Genomic DNA, 17,839 nt, shown 5'->3' with positions numbered 1-17,839 from the left:
ATCTCAGGCACGAAGTCCTCAAGGCCTTTTATGCAGGTATTTACGAAGTGCCTTTCTCTTCCTACCATTATCCACCATCACCACCTAAGTGATTAGATTCAAAACCTCCAATCCTAAATGTGTCCATGGAGGGAATTTTATCTCAGGAGCTTCTAATAGGGTTTTGATTTGCAAAGCACTGGATATCTTCATGAAACTATAGCAGTTACTTCTTTAGCCGAGGAATTGAGGTTAGATACTGCTGGGGGAAATGATGTTATTCCTTCATCTTGGTTATCCACCCTGTGCTTACCTTTTTTTCTTTTTTAAGCTACTCCTTAATTATATGCTACCTTGCTTAAGGAGGTTACAAAAGTAGACACTTCTGGTTTTGGAGGTGCTAGAGAAATTGAAGCAAAAAGGAGAAACAGCTTTTCACTCCTGAGGGAGTTTCATAAGCATGAGCGTGCATGCATACACACACACATACACACACACAGCTGAAGAGTTCATGTCCTTCCTGCTGCCCTAGCCTCAGTGAGTCCTATGTTCATGTGTTAGATCAGAGGACAAGGAGCTCCGTCAGCTAATTTGGATGCACCACACACGAGCACAGAGCAGTGCAGGCAGTGCTTGGGGCACAGCCACAGCCCTCCTTGATCCCAATAAATAAATCAAAATGTACAAAAAGAAAGAGAAGAGAGACAGGGAACCAGAATACAGGTAGTAGCAGAGTTCAGAACGACAGCAAGAACTCCAGGGCCCATAATTTCCTGTTTAAACCCCAAAACACTCAGAATTGTTATGCTCTTGTCTAAACTAAAAAGCAAGGAGAGAGAATGCAACAGGAAGTCCTCATCCACCATCTCTAGTTGAAAGGCCAGTACAAAAGTGGAACCAAAAACCACGTTCATTTCAATTAAGTAAAAAAGACCAAACCTCAAATACATCCTGCTACATATGGGTGACCTTTGACAAAACAACTAAACTGTTCTGTGCTTTGGTTTCCTCTTTAATAAAATGAGTATAATTATATAGGACCTCTCTCAAAGAGTTATTGTAAGAATTAATTGCATTTTCTGGACTGTCAAGGGCTTAACACAGTGCCTGGAATGCAGTAAAGCCTTCCATAAGCATGTTAGCAATTGTCATTTATTACTTGTATACAATAGACCTATAGAAATTGATTTGTATAATGTTCAAAGTATACGCAATGACTCAGACTTACTACTCCAATAAGAGGATTTGCTTGGCCTGCTCTAGGGGCTCAATAAGTTAAACTTACCTTTAGCTCCATCATTAGCTTGCTGACAAATGTTGAAGCCCTCAATATTTTACTCCAGTTTAAGGATTTTAACCCTACTTTGAAGTTTTGGGTATACAAAAAGTTCTTTGCTGACTTTGTCCCTTTCTTCCTTTTAGGTTGGATGGATCATGCTAGTTACTACGGGATCATCTCCTATTGAATCTGTAGTTGCTTCTGGCAATATATTTGTTGGACAAGTAAGTTGTAATATCAACAGAACAAAACATCTGTTGAAATGGATCGTCTCTTTCCAAAAAGCCAAATAAGAAAATAACACAATGTTCTTTTAGTGTAGAGAAAATGGTGTCAAAATAAGAAACCCCCAGTATTGGCAATGTCCAGATTCCAGAGGGAGAAGAGAGAGAGACAGAGAGAGAGAGAGACAGAGAGAGACAGAGAGACAGAGAGACAGACAGAGACAGACAGAGAGATACAGAGAGAAATTCCTTTTAACGGTCTGGGTATGGTATGTAGAATTGGGTTCTTGAGAATGTTTATGAAGAGGATGGAAGGTTGTCATTTTATTAAAGCATAGACATAGAGCTTCTCATATAGATTCTCAATAAATCTGAATTTAGTGATTGTGAGGTTTCTGGTCAACTCTTCAGAGGCTGGTAGCTCTTCCACTTGAATGGATTTCACTATCTCGAAATCTCCAAGCTACAAACATGGAACAGTCAGCCTCCCATTCTAAACTATAATGCCTGTGGCAACGGAGGAGACCAAGAAAGCCTTTCCACCAACAACCATGCAACTGTGTAAACACTTGAGCTTATTCTCAACTTGTCTGAACTGGCCAATATTCTGTCTTTGCTGAGCCTGAAGAAAAATGCTTTTAGGTTTTTCTCTTCTCATCAAAAATAAGCTTTTAGGCTTCAATTTTCACCTCCCTGTTCCATCACATGGAGAAATGCTCTTTTGCCTGAAGCCCATTTAAGCAAATAAATATCATGCCAAGGAGTGTCCCTCAAAATAGCAGCATGGCTAAGGGGTGGATCAGTAAGAAATTGTAATAAGCCCCTCATCACTCCAGATATGCAGCTTCAGGCAGAATGGAGTCACACGCCACAAAAACCAGGTATGAATGCTTGCCAGCACCACTGCCCAAGGAAACTGAATTTGAAGCAAAAATCAAGTCACTCAGAAAAACACATAGCCCCAAATCCCAGGCTTACAACTGCTCCGGGCAGGCTGAAACTTCTTGTTGGTAAGCCAACAAGAAGCACGGGCCTCTACTCTAAAGACTATGCTTATGGCTGGGCACAGTGGCTCACGCCTGTAATCCCAGCACTTTGGGAGGCCAAGGCGGGCAGATCACCTGAGGTCGGGAGTTTGAGACCAGCCTGACCAACACGGAGAAACCCCGTCTCTACTTAAAACACAAAATTAGCTGGGCATGGTGGCATATGCCTGGAATCCCAGCTACTCAGGAGGCTGAGGCAGGAGAATTGCTTGAACCCAGGAGGTGGAGGTTGCAGTGAGCCGAGATCATGCCATTGCACTCCAGCCTGGGCAACAAGAGCAAAACTCTGTCTCAAAAAAGAAAAAAAAAAACCTATGCTTACTAGCCTGGAGCATAGTCTTTAGAGTGGGGGCCCATCCCATGCTTCCTTCCCTAGGAGTTGAAATTATTATAATTACAGTCATAAAATCTCTCAGGACTAATTAGGGCACCATCTTGAGTTGATTGCTCCTACCTGCGGGGTAAGAAGGCTCCCGCACAGGGTTCCTATTTAGTTGGTAAATCGAGGCTCCACACATTCAATCTTACAGAACAATTAGAGATAATAAGGAGAAAATTGTAAAATTGCACACAAGCTTCTGTGATGTTCAATTTGATACTTAATATGCTAAAAGTACAGCTATTATCTATGGAGAGCCCCCATGCCACAGGCTGCCTGTCCTCCTTAATGGGATTCAAGCCTTTACAACTACACTCTGTCTGCTTCTTCCTTTCCACCCATCAGAGAGGGGTCTCTGATTCTCAATTACAGAAGGGCCTGCGGGCACCTGTTCTTGTTATTGCTGAGGTTGTTTGTTTGTTTGTTTGTTTGTTTTTAATGCTTGTGTCTCTATTTCTCTGAGGTCAGGAAACAGGTTTAGGGTCTGTCAAGGTGAAGTTGGAAGACAGGAAGCCACAGTGGCTTAGAAATCACCCATCCAGAAGGTCAGGCCACTGGATAGAGTCAGTTGGCCCTTAGAAAAGTGTGCCAAGTCATCACAGAGTCCAGTCTTAGGCTGGGTGGAGGCCTTCTATGTCTAGCCTCACGAATTTTACAAAATTTATACATGACCACATATGGAAACTGATCTAGAGTTCAAATAACCCAGACGTCGATGGTGTGGGTTCTCAAATTTGAGCATGCATTGGAATCACCCGGAAAGCTTGTGAAAATACAGATTGCTAGCCCCCACCCTTGGAGTTTCTAATTTAGTAAATCGAAATAATTTGCATTTCTAACGAGTTTCCAGGTGACGCTGATGGAGCTGGTCTGAGGTTCACTCTTAGAAACTGTCTGCTTTAAAGAATAAAATTATGAGTAGATTGGCATGCCTTCCCCTGCCCCTACACAGATATAAAAAGGAATCTGGTCACCCTTCTTTGTCTCCAGACGGAGTCTCCACTGCTGGTCCGACCATATTTACCTTACATCACCAAGTCTGAACTCCACGCCATCATGACTGCCGGGTTCTCTACCATTGCTGGAAGCGTCCTAGGTGCATACATTTCTTTTGGGGTAAGAATGTTTTGGAATTATGAAAACACCAACCTCTTCTTTCTTTACTATTGTTATTTCTTTTCTTTTCCATTGCTGGTGGAAAAAGGAGGCCAAGAGAGTGTCTTTTTTTGCCATATGGCAAAAGTTGGTCACAGTTGCTTTGGCATTTGAACATAGGGATCCCAAGGAGTTTCGGGGCTTCATATACCTGCTGCCTAAATGTGAGTTCTATCTGCAGAATAAAAACAGAAAAATGCAATCATATGATAAAGTTGCTTTGGTTGAAAATTTAAATCTGTTAAAAAAAAAAAAAAAAAAAACTATTACATCAGTCAAGGTGATCTGGACTGGGAGTCAGTAAACTATGGCCCATGGGCCAAATCCCAATTGCTTCTGTTTTTGGAAATGAATTATTGGAAAGCAACTACGTCTATTCATTTGTCTATGGCAGCTTTCATGCTACAGAGTTGAGTCATTGTGATCCACAAAGACAACAATATTTATTCTCTGGCCCTTTACAGAAAAACTTTTTCTGACCCCTGGTCTAGAGCAATGATTCTCAAACCTTTCTGCACGTTAGAATCACTTGGGAGCTTTTAAATTCTCTAATGCCCAGGTCCATATCTCAGAGTAATTAAACTACAGTTCGTTGGGATGAGACCCAGCCATCAATATTTTTTAAAACTCCTCAGATTCTAATGTACAGCCAAGTTTGAGAGTTCGCAGTCTGTAGTATAAGGCTAGAGAATGTTATAACTGGTGCGTGCACCCCGACCCATAGAGCTTACAAGCCACATATAGACACAGTCCCCCATATTGAAACTGAGTAACACAGCCCAGTCACTGTGTGACTCAGAAGACTAGGATTTCTTACAAAATAAGTGGGCTTCATTGTAGGTCTTCATCCAGGCCTTGGAGTACCAATTAGTAGGAAGAGTCAAGAAGAAAGGAGCAAAGGACACCTGTGGAATGAGCAGCTTGAGTGGATCATCTGGGGAATGCCATCCCCACTGTAGAAATGCTGCCTCAAAAATGTTCTGGGGGGAACAGGAACAGGGAGGGAGGTGTTGATCCTGGAATTCTGAAAATATGTGGAAGAGAATCCAGAAACCATGTGAGGGCAGGGAGGAAGGGGAACGAGTGGACCTGCAATAAAGAAAACAGAAGTCGTGTACAGATTAAAGGACCACCAGATCAATGAAGATTGTATAAAGGCACCAAGGACCTCAGGAGAGCAAAAGGAAGATGGAGAGAGGAGAATATACACATCTGCACATCCCCTCCCCATCCCCTATCTAAAATGATGTAATGAGGCTGGGCGTGGTGGCTCATGCCTGTAATCCCAGCACTTTGAGGGACCAAGGCAGGCAGATCACCTGAGGCTGGGAGTTCAAGACCAGCCTGGCCAACAGGGTTGAAACCCCATCTCTACTAAAAGATACAAAAGTTAGCTAGGTGTGGTGGTGGGCTCCTGTAATCCCAGCTACTCAAGAAGCTGAAGCAGGAGAATCGCTTGACCAGGGAGGCGGAGGTTGCAGGGAGCCAAGATCGCACCACTGCACTCCTGGGTGACGGAGCAAGACTCCATCTCAAAAAAAAAAAAAAGTTGTAATGACATACATGCTTTAGGGGCTCTCTGAACATTCAAAAGGGCAACAGAGAGGTTGAGGAATCTTCCTTGAAAGTTTCCACAACACAGGATTAATTCTTTTCTGAAACGATCAGATTTTGGTTTTATGCTTCTCCCCAGGGATGTGGTCAATTAGCACAAATGTCTCCCTTATCCCTCAGCCTCTCAAGGTGATGCCCGCGACTTGGCTCAATGAGCTAGAGTGGCTCTTCCAGACCTCCAAAGAAACATTGTCTTCTGGCATAGAAACAACCCCTGCCCTGTTTCTTCCCTTGCAGAGCTCTTGGACCCTTCCTCTGAACACAAGAAAAAAGCTAATCCCAGGTTTGCCTTCTTTCTTCTGAAATTGCAGGTTCCATCCTCCCACTTGTTAACAGCGTCAGTTATGTCAGCACCTGCGTCATTGGCTGCTGCTAAACTCTTTTGGCCTGAGACAGAAAAACCTAAAATAACCCTCAAGAATGCCATGAAAATGGAAAGTGGGTAAGTGTGACACATTCACCTAATTAATGACTACCCAAGCCAGGGCGGGGGACTCCAGATTCAATGTACAGCAAAAATTTGATAACCGGAAAGCACGGTGAATTACAATATTAAAGTTAGTCCAAAGACTATTTAGACTTCACAAAAAAAAGTCTTATTTTATTTCCTTTTTTTGAGTCTTGCTCAAAAAAGACTTTTTTAAAGTTGCTCTGTCACTCAAGCTGGAGTGCAGTGGTATCAACACAGCTCACTGCAGCCTCAACATCCCAGGCTCAAGTTATCCTCCCACCTCAGCCTCTTAAGTAGCTGATACTACAGGCATGCACCACCACTCTCAGCTAATTTTTAAGTTTTTTAGAAACAGGGTCTCACTATGTTGCCCAGGCTGATCTCCAGCTCCTGGGCTCAAGGGATCCTCCTGCCTCAGCCTCCCAAAGTGCTGGAACCTGGCCAAAATCTTGTTTAATACTTGACATAAACCTCTCTAAATACCTAATGTCAATACATTTCCATATCTGTTTGTTGTAAAGATATTTCTTTATAAATATAGCAGAGTGTTTATGGAGCCTTGGTTTAGACAGAAAGCCATAGGATGACCATTTCTGGAGGTTCCTCCTATAAGAAAGCTGGTTCCTTTTCTTTTGCTCTGTGAAAAAGAAAGAAAAACAGAGTGGAAAAGACTAAGGGATTTAGGATGTTCAAGAGTATTTCATTAAATAACAGAATTCATCAGCAACCAACATGTGCCTGAAATTCACCCATACTTGTATGTAGATAAAGTCAACCGTGAGCGAAAAAGCAAGTTACCAAAGAATACAGCGTAATTCCACTTATAAAGTTACTCAGTGTGCAGACTTGCACAATGTTGTTTTTTTGTTTGTTTGTTTGTTTTGACAGGGTCTCACTCTGTCACCCAGGCTGAGCTCAAGTGATCCTCCCACCTCAGCCCCTTGAGTAGCTAGGACTACAGGCACGCACCACCACACCCAGCTAATTTTGTACTTTTTGTAGCGACAGTATTTCACCATGTTGTCCAGACTGGTCTCAAACTCCTGGGCTCAAGCAATCTACCTGCCTCGGCTTCCCAAAGTGCTGGGATTATAGGGTGTGAGCCACTGCACCTGGACACACAATGTATTTTTTAGGGAATACAGACATGTAGGAAAACTGTATAGAAAGGGGATGATGAGTGAATTTCAGGAAGACAGATACCTCTGAGATTAGAGGGGAGGATGAGATCAAAGAAGAGTACACAGGGGGATTCAAAGTGATGGTGGCACTCCATTTTTAAATGAGGTGATGGATTTACAGGCTTCCTTGGATCATTGGTTTGTTGTTGGTTTTGAATCATTAGTTTTTATACCATTTGTATTTTATAACTATTCTCTGGCAGCTGCTTGTAATAAAAATCATTTTTAAACTTGTAATTTTTTATCATTTTTCCAATTTTTTATTATAAATGTCCCCAAATTTAAAAAGTAATGTAAGTTACCCAGAGACTCTGGAGGCTAAGAGGATCGCTTAAGCCCAGAAGTTCAAGACCAGCCTGTGCCATGTAGCATGACCCCGTCTCTTAAAAAAAAAAAAAAAAAAATTAGCCAAGCATGGTGGCACACACCTGTAGTCCCAGCTATTCAGGAGGCTGAGGAAGGAGGATCACTTGAGCCCAGGAGTTGGAGGCTCCAATGAGCTATGATTGCACCACTTTACTCCAGCCTGAGACACAGAACAAGACCCTATCTCTTTAAAAACAAGAACAAACATGGTTAAATACTCATATGCCCACTTCATGATGTCATGGGATTCAGGTGAGTATTTTGAGCAAGGCAGGGGCCTTAGAGTTTGTCTCTTATCTAAGCTCTGATTATGCTACTTCTGCACCAATGGTGTCCATCCCCTGACAACAACTTGGTAATTCTGGAATTGCTATTTCTTGATAAAGTGATTCAGGGAATCTTCTAGAAGCTGCAACACAGGGAGCATCCTCCTCCATCTCCCTGGTGGCCAACATCGCTGTGAATCTGATTGCCTTCCTGGCCCTGCTGTCTTTTATGAATTCAGCCCTGTCCTGGTTTGGAAACATGTTTGACTACCCACAGCTGAGTTTTGAGGTATAATCACATCACGCCCCTGCCCTCTGTTTTGTTTCTGCCTATCTTTGTTTAAAAATAAAATAGGTTTGTAAACAGCCCACCCTAACAACCTCAGTAGACTCTTCCACACCGTAGAAGCTTCTAATGCATCCCCCAACTTCCCACCCACCTTTTCTCTGTCTCCTATCCCCCTCCTTCCCCACAACGACAGTCAGTCTCTCCTGGCCCCTTCCCCAAGAATCCAGCTTCCTTCAAATGACCGATTTCTAGCCCTGATTCCTGATGGGTAAAGATGGGCAAGGGAAGAAGGAATTTGTGTGCCCAAAGGAGACAGAGGGGTCAGGAACAGTGTTGTCACCGAGGAGGCAAAACTGAAAGCAAATCACTATTCTAATCAAGTGTCTACTTTTGGTTTCTGTAGCTAATCTGCTCCTACATCTTCATGCCCTTTTCCTTCATGATGGGAATGGAATGGCAGGACAGCTTTATGGTTGCCAGACTCATAGGTTATAAGACCTTCTTCAATGAATTTGTGGCTTATGAGCACCTCTCAAAATGGATCCACTTGAGGAAAGAAGGTGGACCCAAATTTGTAAACGGTGTGCAGCAATATATATCAGTGAGTAAATATTTTAATTTCTCAGTACATTTCTTCATCACATACCTGCATTCGTCTATTACTTATGCCTCTGTGTGTCAAGCACTATGCCAGGCACCTGGGATAGATTAGAGAGCAAAACAACCTAAAATCCATTGCTCATGGAGCTTATAATGTACATAGCACTTCCTAACTTTCAGTTATGTTGAATTAGAGTGTGCGTGTGTGTGTAGACACAGCTAATCATTGCCATTGTAATCATCTACTTTTGAGAACTGTGGACACAGACCCAGAGTCACATGAGCTGGGACTGCAATCAATTAACCAAAATGTGTTGAATGCCTTTTATGTGCAATGCACTGAGTACTGAGGCCATAGCAAGTCATGGGGCCCCTGCCCTCATAGTCTAGTGGCTAACAGTCTAGTGATCTTAAAGCACTCTCCCTTTGAACTTAATGGATTCTGTGAGCTCTGAGAAACTGTCCAAAAGTAACATGCCTGGACATCCTCGAGAGTTAGTGTAGCATCATCACTGCTCTCCACGTGGATGAGGGAGAGAAAAGGCTCAGAGTCTGTGACCTGAAAGCCTTGAGACAAGCACCCATAATTATGTCAGGACTTCAGGTCAATAGCTTGCAAGGAGGCATTCACATCTGCCTGGCCTTTGGTGGGATGAGGAACTCAGGTGAGGTTATGTTTGTAGTTGAGTTTGCAACTTTCTTCCCTGGAGAACAGAATTGTCACACTGGAAACTCTTAAGGAAATGATGAACATTCCTGAGCACCCCTAGTACTCATTGAAACAATCCATTTGGAATTAATGTTCCAGGCATGTATTTGGTTTAAAAATGAGAGGAAAAGCAGCCTGCCTAAGGTTCTGAGTCTGCTCGCCCACAAACAACACTACCATCCTTCCCAGCTTCCCAAAGAACAAGCCTGCAGATTTACTCCCACATAGCACATCAATGTAACAGCCCACTCCTAGGGAGCACTGATTTATATTTTACAGCTGGGGCATTTTGACCCAACACATCTGACATGAGCAGGGACTCTGTAGATTTCCCTGTTCTCGCATGTTCATTCTTCAACTAACCTCCCAGTAAAGCTTGGCCAATTATCCTCATTGTTTAGATGCCACCAAAACCAGTTTGTTTCCCTGCCAAAAGTAAACAATAGGCTAAATTAAGTGAAATGTTTTCTATCCCCAATTGCCAGTTGCCAGGAGAGAATCGTTTTGTTAATGAGCAAACCGGGCTCTGCGTTCTGGCAGCACGAAGCAATTTTGTGGAAAGGTTATTAGGAGGGTAGAGACAGAACAGTAGAGCTGATTGAGTTTAGGGGTGAGCCCAACCAAAGGCAGGCACAGAGAGAACATTTGGAAACAGGAGCTCAGTGGCCTCTGCTATTGTTGAATCATGATGGGAAAGGCATTTTGTTTCTCCAAATTTCTAATTTGCAATCAACAAAATGCAGATGAGTCCCAGCAATTTTTGCTCACAACCTAGAAGTGGAGAAGGGCGTTCCAACAGTCTCCTGGAAAAGGTGCCACAGAACAGAACATACCATGTGGGTCCGTGAGGCAAAACCCCAGTGATATCCACTGAATTATGCCCATGCCGACCTCCATCTGAGATAAGAGGGAGAATACTATGCAGCCCCCATGCCCCTAGGATGAGCCCTTTATTCCATCACTTTCTCTTTCCTAAAGATAATACTTTGCCTATTTTTATTCATTTGTTTACATGTAACACATACCATAGTACAGAATTCAAAAGGTCCAAAAAAAGATAAAGGAAAAAGTAAGGCATCCTTCTTATTTCTCTGGAGCTCTTCTCCCTGGAACGTATACTCACTGTTTTTAACCTTGTCCTTTGCACTTAATAATGTGTCTCAGGTACCTTTCCACATCAGTGCCTGTGACATAGTATTCTATTGCATAGCACACTGTAATTCATCTTAATCAGTCTCATGCTGATAAGCAGTTATCTGTTTTTTCACTATCAGAGATAGATAGTGTTAAAATGACCATCCTGTACGTATGGCATCTTTGCCCGTGCAGACACAAGGAGAGCTGTGAGGTGTGTTATTAATATTTTCCTAGTACGGTGCATCTCTTTTCATCACATCGTCTTGCACATTTGTGGGCAAAGTCAACCTGGAATTATCCCAGACTCCTTTTTCTCTTCTAAAACCAATCATGGCCCCATCTGTGTATCCCCTTCTCAGTTATCCCTGGAAAGGGGAAAGAGGAGTTTCAAGCTCTTTTATGTCATCTTTCCCCCCACAATCTCTTAATAAGCATGCCTGGTTTTGAAGCCAGCTGAACTAAATGAAAAGTGCTAGAATAAAAGTGGGGAACAAGGACAGCTTTTCCAGGAAGGGTAGACTGCATACCTACTTGAAATATTTTTTTCCTGCCAGCTATATGCGCGCTGATGGAAAATATCAACAAAGGAGAGTTCTCAGAAACCATGAGAGAGAAGAGGGGCCTTGGAATCAACAAAAATCTTACCATGGCCACTTGAGTCTTGAATGAGTGTAGCATTGCTCGGTTTGTTCTTTGAACAAAATCATAGGGTTTTGAGAATATTGGAAAAGTATTGCTTCAGTCACGTGGGTACCTTTGTCAGACTGGGTGTGCCTCTGGTGAACAACAGAGTACACGGAATCTTCTGAGCTTCCTATAGTCAGTCCTCAAACTGAGGAAAAATTGTCTGGCCTAAGCAGCATCTCTTGAGTCACAGTGCCACACCCTTGCTTTCACGAATTCATCTTCCATCCTCTGACTGCCCCGTGACAGGGATGTTCCTTCTCCTACTTCCAACTGGGCATCCTAACTTTCCCACGGAGTGGTCAGAGTTGTGGTACACACACCATGGCCAGACTATAAGGAAGCTCCTGTGATAGCTGAGAATCTCATTTTTACTAACAAACATAATTATTTTTAAATTATATCCTTTTCACTGAATTATAATTTATATACCAACTTAAGGGCTCAGTTTTGATGTCACCTGTGTAACCACAACTATAATCAACATATAGACTATCTCCATCACACCTTTAAAAAAAAAGTTTTCCTCATGGCCATTTGTAGTCAACAACCCCACTCCCATCCCCATCCAAAGACCTAGTCCCAGGCAACCAATAGCCATTCTTTCACTGTAAATTATGTTTGCATATTCTAGAATTTCTTTTATTTTTATTATTATTTTTGAAATGGAGTCTCACTCTGTCGCCCAGGCTGTAGGGCAACGGTGCGATCTCAGCTCACTGCAACCTCTGCCTCCTGGGTTCAAGTGATTCTTCTGCCTCAGCCTCCCGAGTAGCTGGGATTACAGGCACACACCATTATGCCTGGCTAATGTTTTGTTTGTTTGTTTGTTTGTTTTTTGTATTTTTAGTAGAGGCAGTGTTTCACCATGTTGGCCAGGATGGTCTTGAACTCCTCACCTCAAGTGATCTACCCGCCTCGGCCACCCAAAGTGCTGGGATTACAGGCATGAGCCACCGCACCCAGCCCCAGAATTTCATATACATGTGCTCACTTAGCATTCATGTTTTTGCATGTGTTTCCTTTTTATTGCAAAGCAGCATTTCATTTTATGGGTATCCACAATTGTTTATCCATTTGCCTACTGAATGACATTCAAGTTGTTTCCAGCATGAGGCTATATAATAAAGCTGCCATATATATTTATGTACAATCTTTTTGTGGCATGTGTTTTTGTTTCTCCTAGAAAAATTGCTGGGTCGTTCAGGCAGAGCAAGTAAACTTAAGAAGAAACTTCCATACTGTTTCACAAACAGACTGTGTCATTTTACATTCCCACCAGCAGTGTATAAAAGTTCTAGTCACTTCACATCCTTGTCAACACTTTGTATTTTTTAATTTTAGTGGAGGTATAGTAGTATCTCATTGTGGCTTTATTTTGCATTTCCCTGGTGATCAATGATGTTGAACATCTTTTCATGTACTTTTTGGTTATTTACATAGCTTTTGTGAAGTATCCAAATCTCTATCCATTTTTCCTTGGCTGTTGGTCATCTTATTGAGTTATAACAGTTCTTTATATAGTCTGAATAAGTCCCTTTTCAAGTAAATGTAATGTGAATATTTTCTGGGACCAATTTTGTATCTCCAGCAACTAGTCCTGTCCCTGGCACACTGTAGCAGATGGCCAGGTCATATGGAATATTAGAAGGTATTATTGACCAGGAAGCAGCATTTGTAGAAGCCAAGGCTACCAATCGTAAGCCCTTTGTAGAGAGTCACTGAGTCCACACAGCCCCCTTCCATCTTCCCACAAAATTCAAGTGGAGATGGTAAAAGAGGTCTAGGAAGTAATGGGTATTTGATACCATGGACTGTGCATTTATTTGTCGATATTGAATTTATGGTCAAAATGAAGCCCAGTTGGATGTCAGATTTGTTAAGCCAGATCAGATTGTGTATACATATGTGTTTATGCTTGCTTACAGATTCGTTCTGAGATAATCGCCACTTACGCTCTCTGTGGTTTTGCCAATATCGGGTCCCTAGGAATCGTGATCGGCGGACTCAGTAAGTGAAAAAAACATTCTTCAACAACACAGATGTGCCACAGACATACTTGGATCCCCATTTTGCTCTGTACTGTTATGTCAGAAAAAACAAAGGCCTTTGCAATAGTCATGAGTCCTCTGGGGTCTATTTTTTTAATCTAGTCTGCAATATAGTTTTCCCTTGCACACCCAAGCTGACCTCAGGAAAAATTTTCTCAAACATACAGATGCTTCTCCCAGCCCAAGGGTGACCTGTAGGCTTCACCTTACATGCCAATGCCAATAGGTTTATGATGGGCACCTGGAGAAGGATTCTGAGAGCCATTGGAAGTCCAGTGGAAGAATGCTGTGATTTCTTAGTGGTGTCTGCCACGGGCATAGAAGTAGATGGTGACAGTTGAGTTTCATATCATCTCCTTAGTCTATGCCTCCTGCCACTCTTTTGCCTTGCCATGACCTCAATAAACAGCCCTTTGGATGAAACTTAGGAGGTTTTTCTTCTGTGGAGAATGAGCCTTTGAGCCTTTTGGCAAACAAGCCTCTTCCCTTCTTCCCACAGCAGAGAATTTCTGTGTATGTGGAGTTTATTACTAAGTTCTTGAATCTTGAATTTCCCAGCTAAGTTAAAGAAAAAAAAAAAAAAGTCAGCTGACCTGAGCCCAGCCTCAGAACAATTTTCAGAGGCTAAGAGTTTTAATCAGTACTTCAACATTGATCTCACATCCCTCCTTCCATGTTTCCCAGCATCCATGGCTCCTTCCAGAAAGCGTGATATCGCCTCGGGGGCAGTGAGAGCTCTGATTGCGGGGACCGTGGCCTGCTTCATGACAGCCTGCATCGCAGGTACTGCACCCTGTCCTTTGTGTCCCAGTGCCCACAGGATGAATGGCAGCTTTCAGGACAGGCAGTGCCTCCAGCTTGCATGTGCAGCACACGCTGCCACAGAAAGCTGAGAGTTAGAGCTGCTCTTAAGCATATTGTAAAGTTAAATGTGTGCAGTGTGGTGGAGGAGCTAAGAACAGAATGAGGGTTCAGTGACTTCCTTAATTAATAAAAGAAATGGGGCCGGGTGCAGTGCTTTACGCCTGTAATCCCAGCACACTGGGAGGCCAAGGCGGGTGGGTCACCTGATGTCAGGAGTTTGAGACCAGCTGTCAGGAGTTTGAGACCAGCCTGACCAATGTGACGAAACCGCATCTCTACTAAAAATACAAAAATTAGCTGGGTGCGTGCCTGTAATCCCAGCTACTTGGGAGGCTGAGACACTTGAATCGCTTGAACCCGGGAGGCGGAGGTTGCAGTGAGCCGAGATCATGCCACTACACTCTAGCCTGGGCAAAAGAGCAAGACTCTGTCTCTAAATAAATAAATACATAAATAAAACTAAAAAATAAATAATAAATAAACGGGACTCTGTTCCACTTCTAGGCATACTCTCCAGCACGCCTGTGGACATCAACTGCCATCTTGTTTTAGAGAATGCCTTCAACTCCACTTTCCCTGGAAACACAACCAAGGTGATAGCTTGTTGCCAAAGTCTGTTGAGCAGGTATTGTATTCTTGATTATAATTTCTTTATACTCCATTAATAATCAAATCACACCTAAATATCCACTTAATTTTTTTTTTTTTTTTTTGAGACGGAGTCTTGCTCTGTCACCCAGGCTGGAGTGCAGTGGCACAATCTCCGCTCACTCATCGACTTAATTTTATAACTTTATGACTCTATTTAAAAGTAAGAACTTATGCAGTGATTCTAACCACCTTTCACTCTGACTTTTCTCAGATAAGGCTAGCAACTATAACACTAGCTAGTGCTACTCAAGCATTTAATATGCACCCAGCTGTGTGTTACGCACTTTGTATGAATTAGCTCACTTAAACCTTGCAACCACTGTATAAGTTGGGCACTATCTTTTTTTTTTTTTTTTTTCATTCCACAAAATTAAGGCTTAGGGAAGCTATGTCTACTCCAGCAAAATTAGCACAAGTACAAGTGAGATACAAAATTCAGGTTGATCTTCCTGCTAAGCCTATGCCCTTAACTGCTACCCTCTGCTGGCTCCCCTTCAAGGGGATCCAGGCTGTCCAGACAACACGATGATCGTCTATGGTGAACAAGAAACTACCAGTGACCCATGCCAGCCACCCCCACCCTGTACAGTTTTAATTTGCAAAATCAATGTTCCCACACAAGGTGCCATCCTTAATGTGCAAGTGTTTTATAAGGATTGATTCTATCCTATCTTTGCTTGTTATGGAGGAAATAGGGAAAGTTCTTGAGGACACCCAGAATTTAGGAGCCAAAACAAATTCCCCAGTGTCTCTGTCCTTTAATCCACCCTAACCAGAATGTGAGCAAGAAAATCAGCTTCCTGCCCTGAACTATTTTTAATGTCATTGTCTGCTCACCTACTGTTTCTGCCATCTATGGCTCATGTAACTGTTTCTTTCCACTTTCCACCAGCACTGTTGCCAGGGGTCCTGGTGAAGTCATCCCAGGAGGAAACCACAGTCTGTATTCTTTGAAGGGCTGCTGCACATTGTTGAATCCATCGACCTTTAACTGCAATGGGATCCCTAATACATTTTGAGGTCAGCCACTTCTCCAGTGGAACTCTGAAGTACAGATGCTGAATTTTCTGCTTTGGAAAGAAAAAAAAACAAAGCTATTGTCCACAGATTGATGCTTCCATAATGGAATCAGCTTTAATTGCAAGGAATGAAGAAAAACAAGAGTGGACCTTCAAAGCTACAACATTTTCCTCCTCCCCTCCCTCCCCACCAGCCCCTTCCCCACCAAGAACTGCTATGATGTCCCAAAGTGAGGTGTTGTTGATTCCAGTCTCAATGGGATTTTCTGACTTTAATGTTTGCAAGGCATTTCACCCGAATACAGCTATAAATGGCAGCTCCCAACAACTGGGCTCTGACTCACCCACACCCACTTAGTGTCCACTAAGTAGTCCAGGGTGACTCAGTTTAAGCACATCTCAGGTGAGGTCACTCTGCATATACCTTGGCTTACCTGAAATAGCCTGAACTTGAATCTCACATAAGGGAAAACTAGTCATCAATCACCAACTAACTCATTGACTACCCTCAGGAAGTCCTGCAGAAATCAAGAGTCCTTGAGGAGAACATGTGGACCATACCAAAACCAGGGTTTAAATCCATTCTGCTTAAGAGTTCTATCATCAGTCAGTTTAACCATAAATTACACTACAGAAACAAACAACCCAAAAACCTCAGTGGCTTACAGATTTATTTTTCACTCACATGTTTGTAATGATCCATCTTGGTTGTAATCCATATTGCTTCAGGACCCAGTCTAAAGGAGCAGCCTCTTAGGGGGGCTTGTTGGTCTTAAGAGGGAAAAGAAAGGTGGGAACCACATGATGGCTCTTTCATCTTCCGCTAGGAAATGATACCCTTTACTTCCATGACATTCCATTAGCCAAAACAAGTCCTGTGACAGGCACGATGTCAGTCACCACAGTTAAATTATCCTGTCATAGGGAGGGATAGTGAATATTTTGCAGAAGTAATATGATACACCATAAGGGTATATAATATCCATGTCTCCCTTCAAGGAGCCATCCTGTTGTAGGCCATAACGGTAGGCCTATTCATCTGCACATTTGGTAATGTATTCCTGGTGACAAAGCAGCTACTCTTCAATCAAAAGCCGTGTAAGAAGCAGTTGAGGAAAAAAAGTCCTGGTTGAGCTCTGAAAACCTTGCGTTGATAATTTCATTGACCAGGATGGCATCAGTATCAAACTTGAAGAATGGGTGTCAGTGTCTAAGAAAAAGATTCCAGAGACAATGGTGGTGTGCTCTTTAACGAAATGCCCATCACCACTGCTCTTAATAGCATGAAGACCACATGCTGTGAGAAAACACAAACATCAATTACCAAGTCAAGAAACAGACACTGAATGTGAAAAAGGTTTTGAAATACCTTAAGTAATTTATTTTATTTCTATTTTTCCTTCTGTTTGTGTACAAGAGTAATTTAAAAGAAAAATCTATGTGAAAATAGTTGGGATTTTTTGTGTGTTTTGTTTTTTGTGGTGGTGAAGGAGGAGGCCTAATGTCCAGAGGACTGTTTATCCCTGAAGTATGATATACTAAAATATTTCTCATTATTTGTATCAATTTTCCTTGGAGCTCAATGTGCCCTTGCAGTCTTCAGACTTTATTTTAGGAAAATATATTTGCATGTTTTCCCCCCATTCTCAGTGTTTGGTGTCCTGGTTCATCATACCCCACAGAATGTTATGTATATGTATCATACCATTCCTCTGTGGACATGCATTTACTTTGTTTACAGGTTTTGGTTTGGGGGTTCTCTTTTTCCTACTCTGGACAGTGCATGTACATTTACTTTGCATGCTGGTGCTTTTTTTTCTATAGCAATGGTGTCTGATAGACATATGCAAGTCACATGTAATTTAAGATCTAGTAGCCACACTAAAAAACAGGTA

At 42.4% G+C, this 17,839-nt stretch overlaps 1 protein-coding gene across 1 annotated transcript in view; it reads left to right on the top strand.

The window, feature by feature from the left end:
• SLC28A3 (solute carrier family 28 member 3) overlaps positions 1-17,587 on the top strand; it is a 66,832-nt gene extending 49,245 nt beyond the window's left edge. Inside the window, exons 10-18 of the mRNA XM_528339.8 lie at positions 1,402-1,482; positions 3,898-4,023; positions 5,988-6,118; positions 8,061-8,229; positions 8,633-8,830; positions 13,288-13,369; positions 14,095-14,193; positions 14,779-14,899; positions 15,818-17,587. Of these exons, the coding sequence (XP_528339.2) occupies positions 1,402-1,482; positions 3,898-4,023; positions 5,988-6,118; positions 8,061-8,229; positions 8,633-8,830; positions 13,288-13,369; positions 14,095-14,193; positions 14,779-14,899; positions 15,818-15,944 (1,134 nt within the window). The 3' untranslated portion in view covers positions 15,945-17,587. The remainder of the gene's footprint in view (positions 1-1,401; positions 1,483-3,897; positions 4,024-5,987; positions 6,119-8,060; positions 8,230-8,632; positions 8,831-13,287; positions 13,370-14,094; positions 14,194-14,778; positions 14,900-15,817) is intronic.
• Positions 17,588-17,839: the final 252 nt, after the last annotated feature.

This window comes from Pan troglodytes, chromosome 11 (genome assembly GCF_028858775.2).
Source record: "Pan troglodytes isolate AG18354 chromosome 11, NHGRI_mPanTro3-v2.0_pri, whole genome shotgun sequence".
NCBI lineage: Eukaryota > Metazoa > Chordata > Mammalia > Primates > Hominidae > Pan > Pan troglodytes.
Note: the sequence above shows the minus strand (reverse complement) of the source record. Positions and strands in the feature narration are given on the sequence as shown.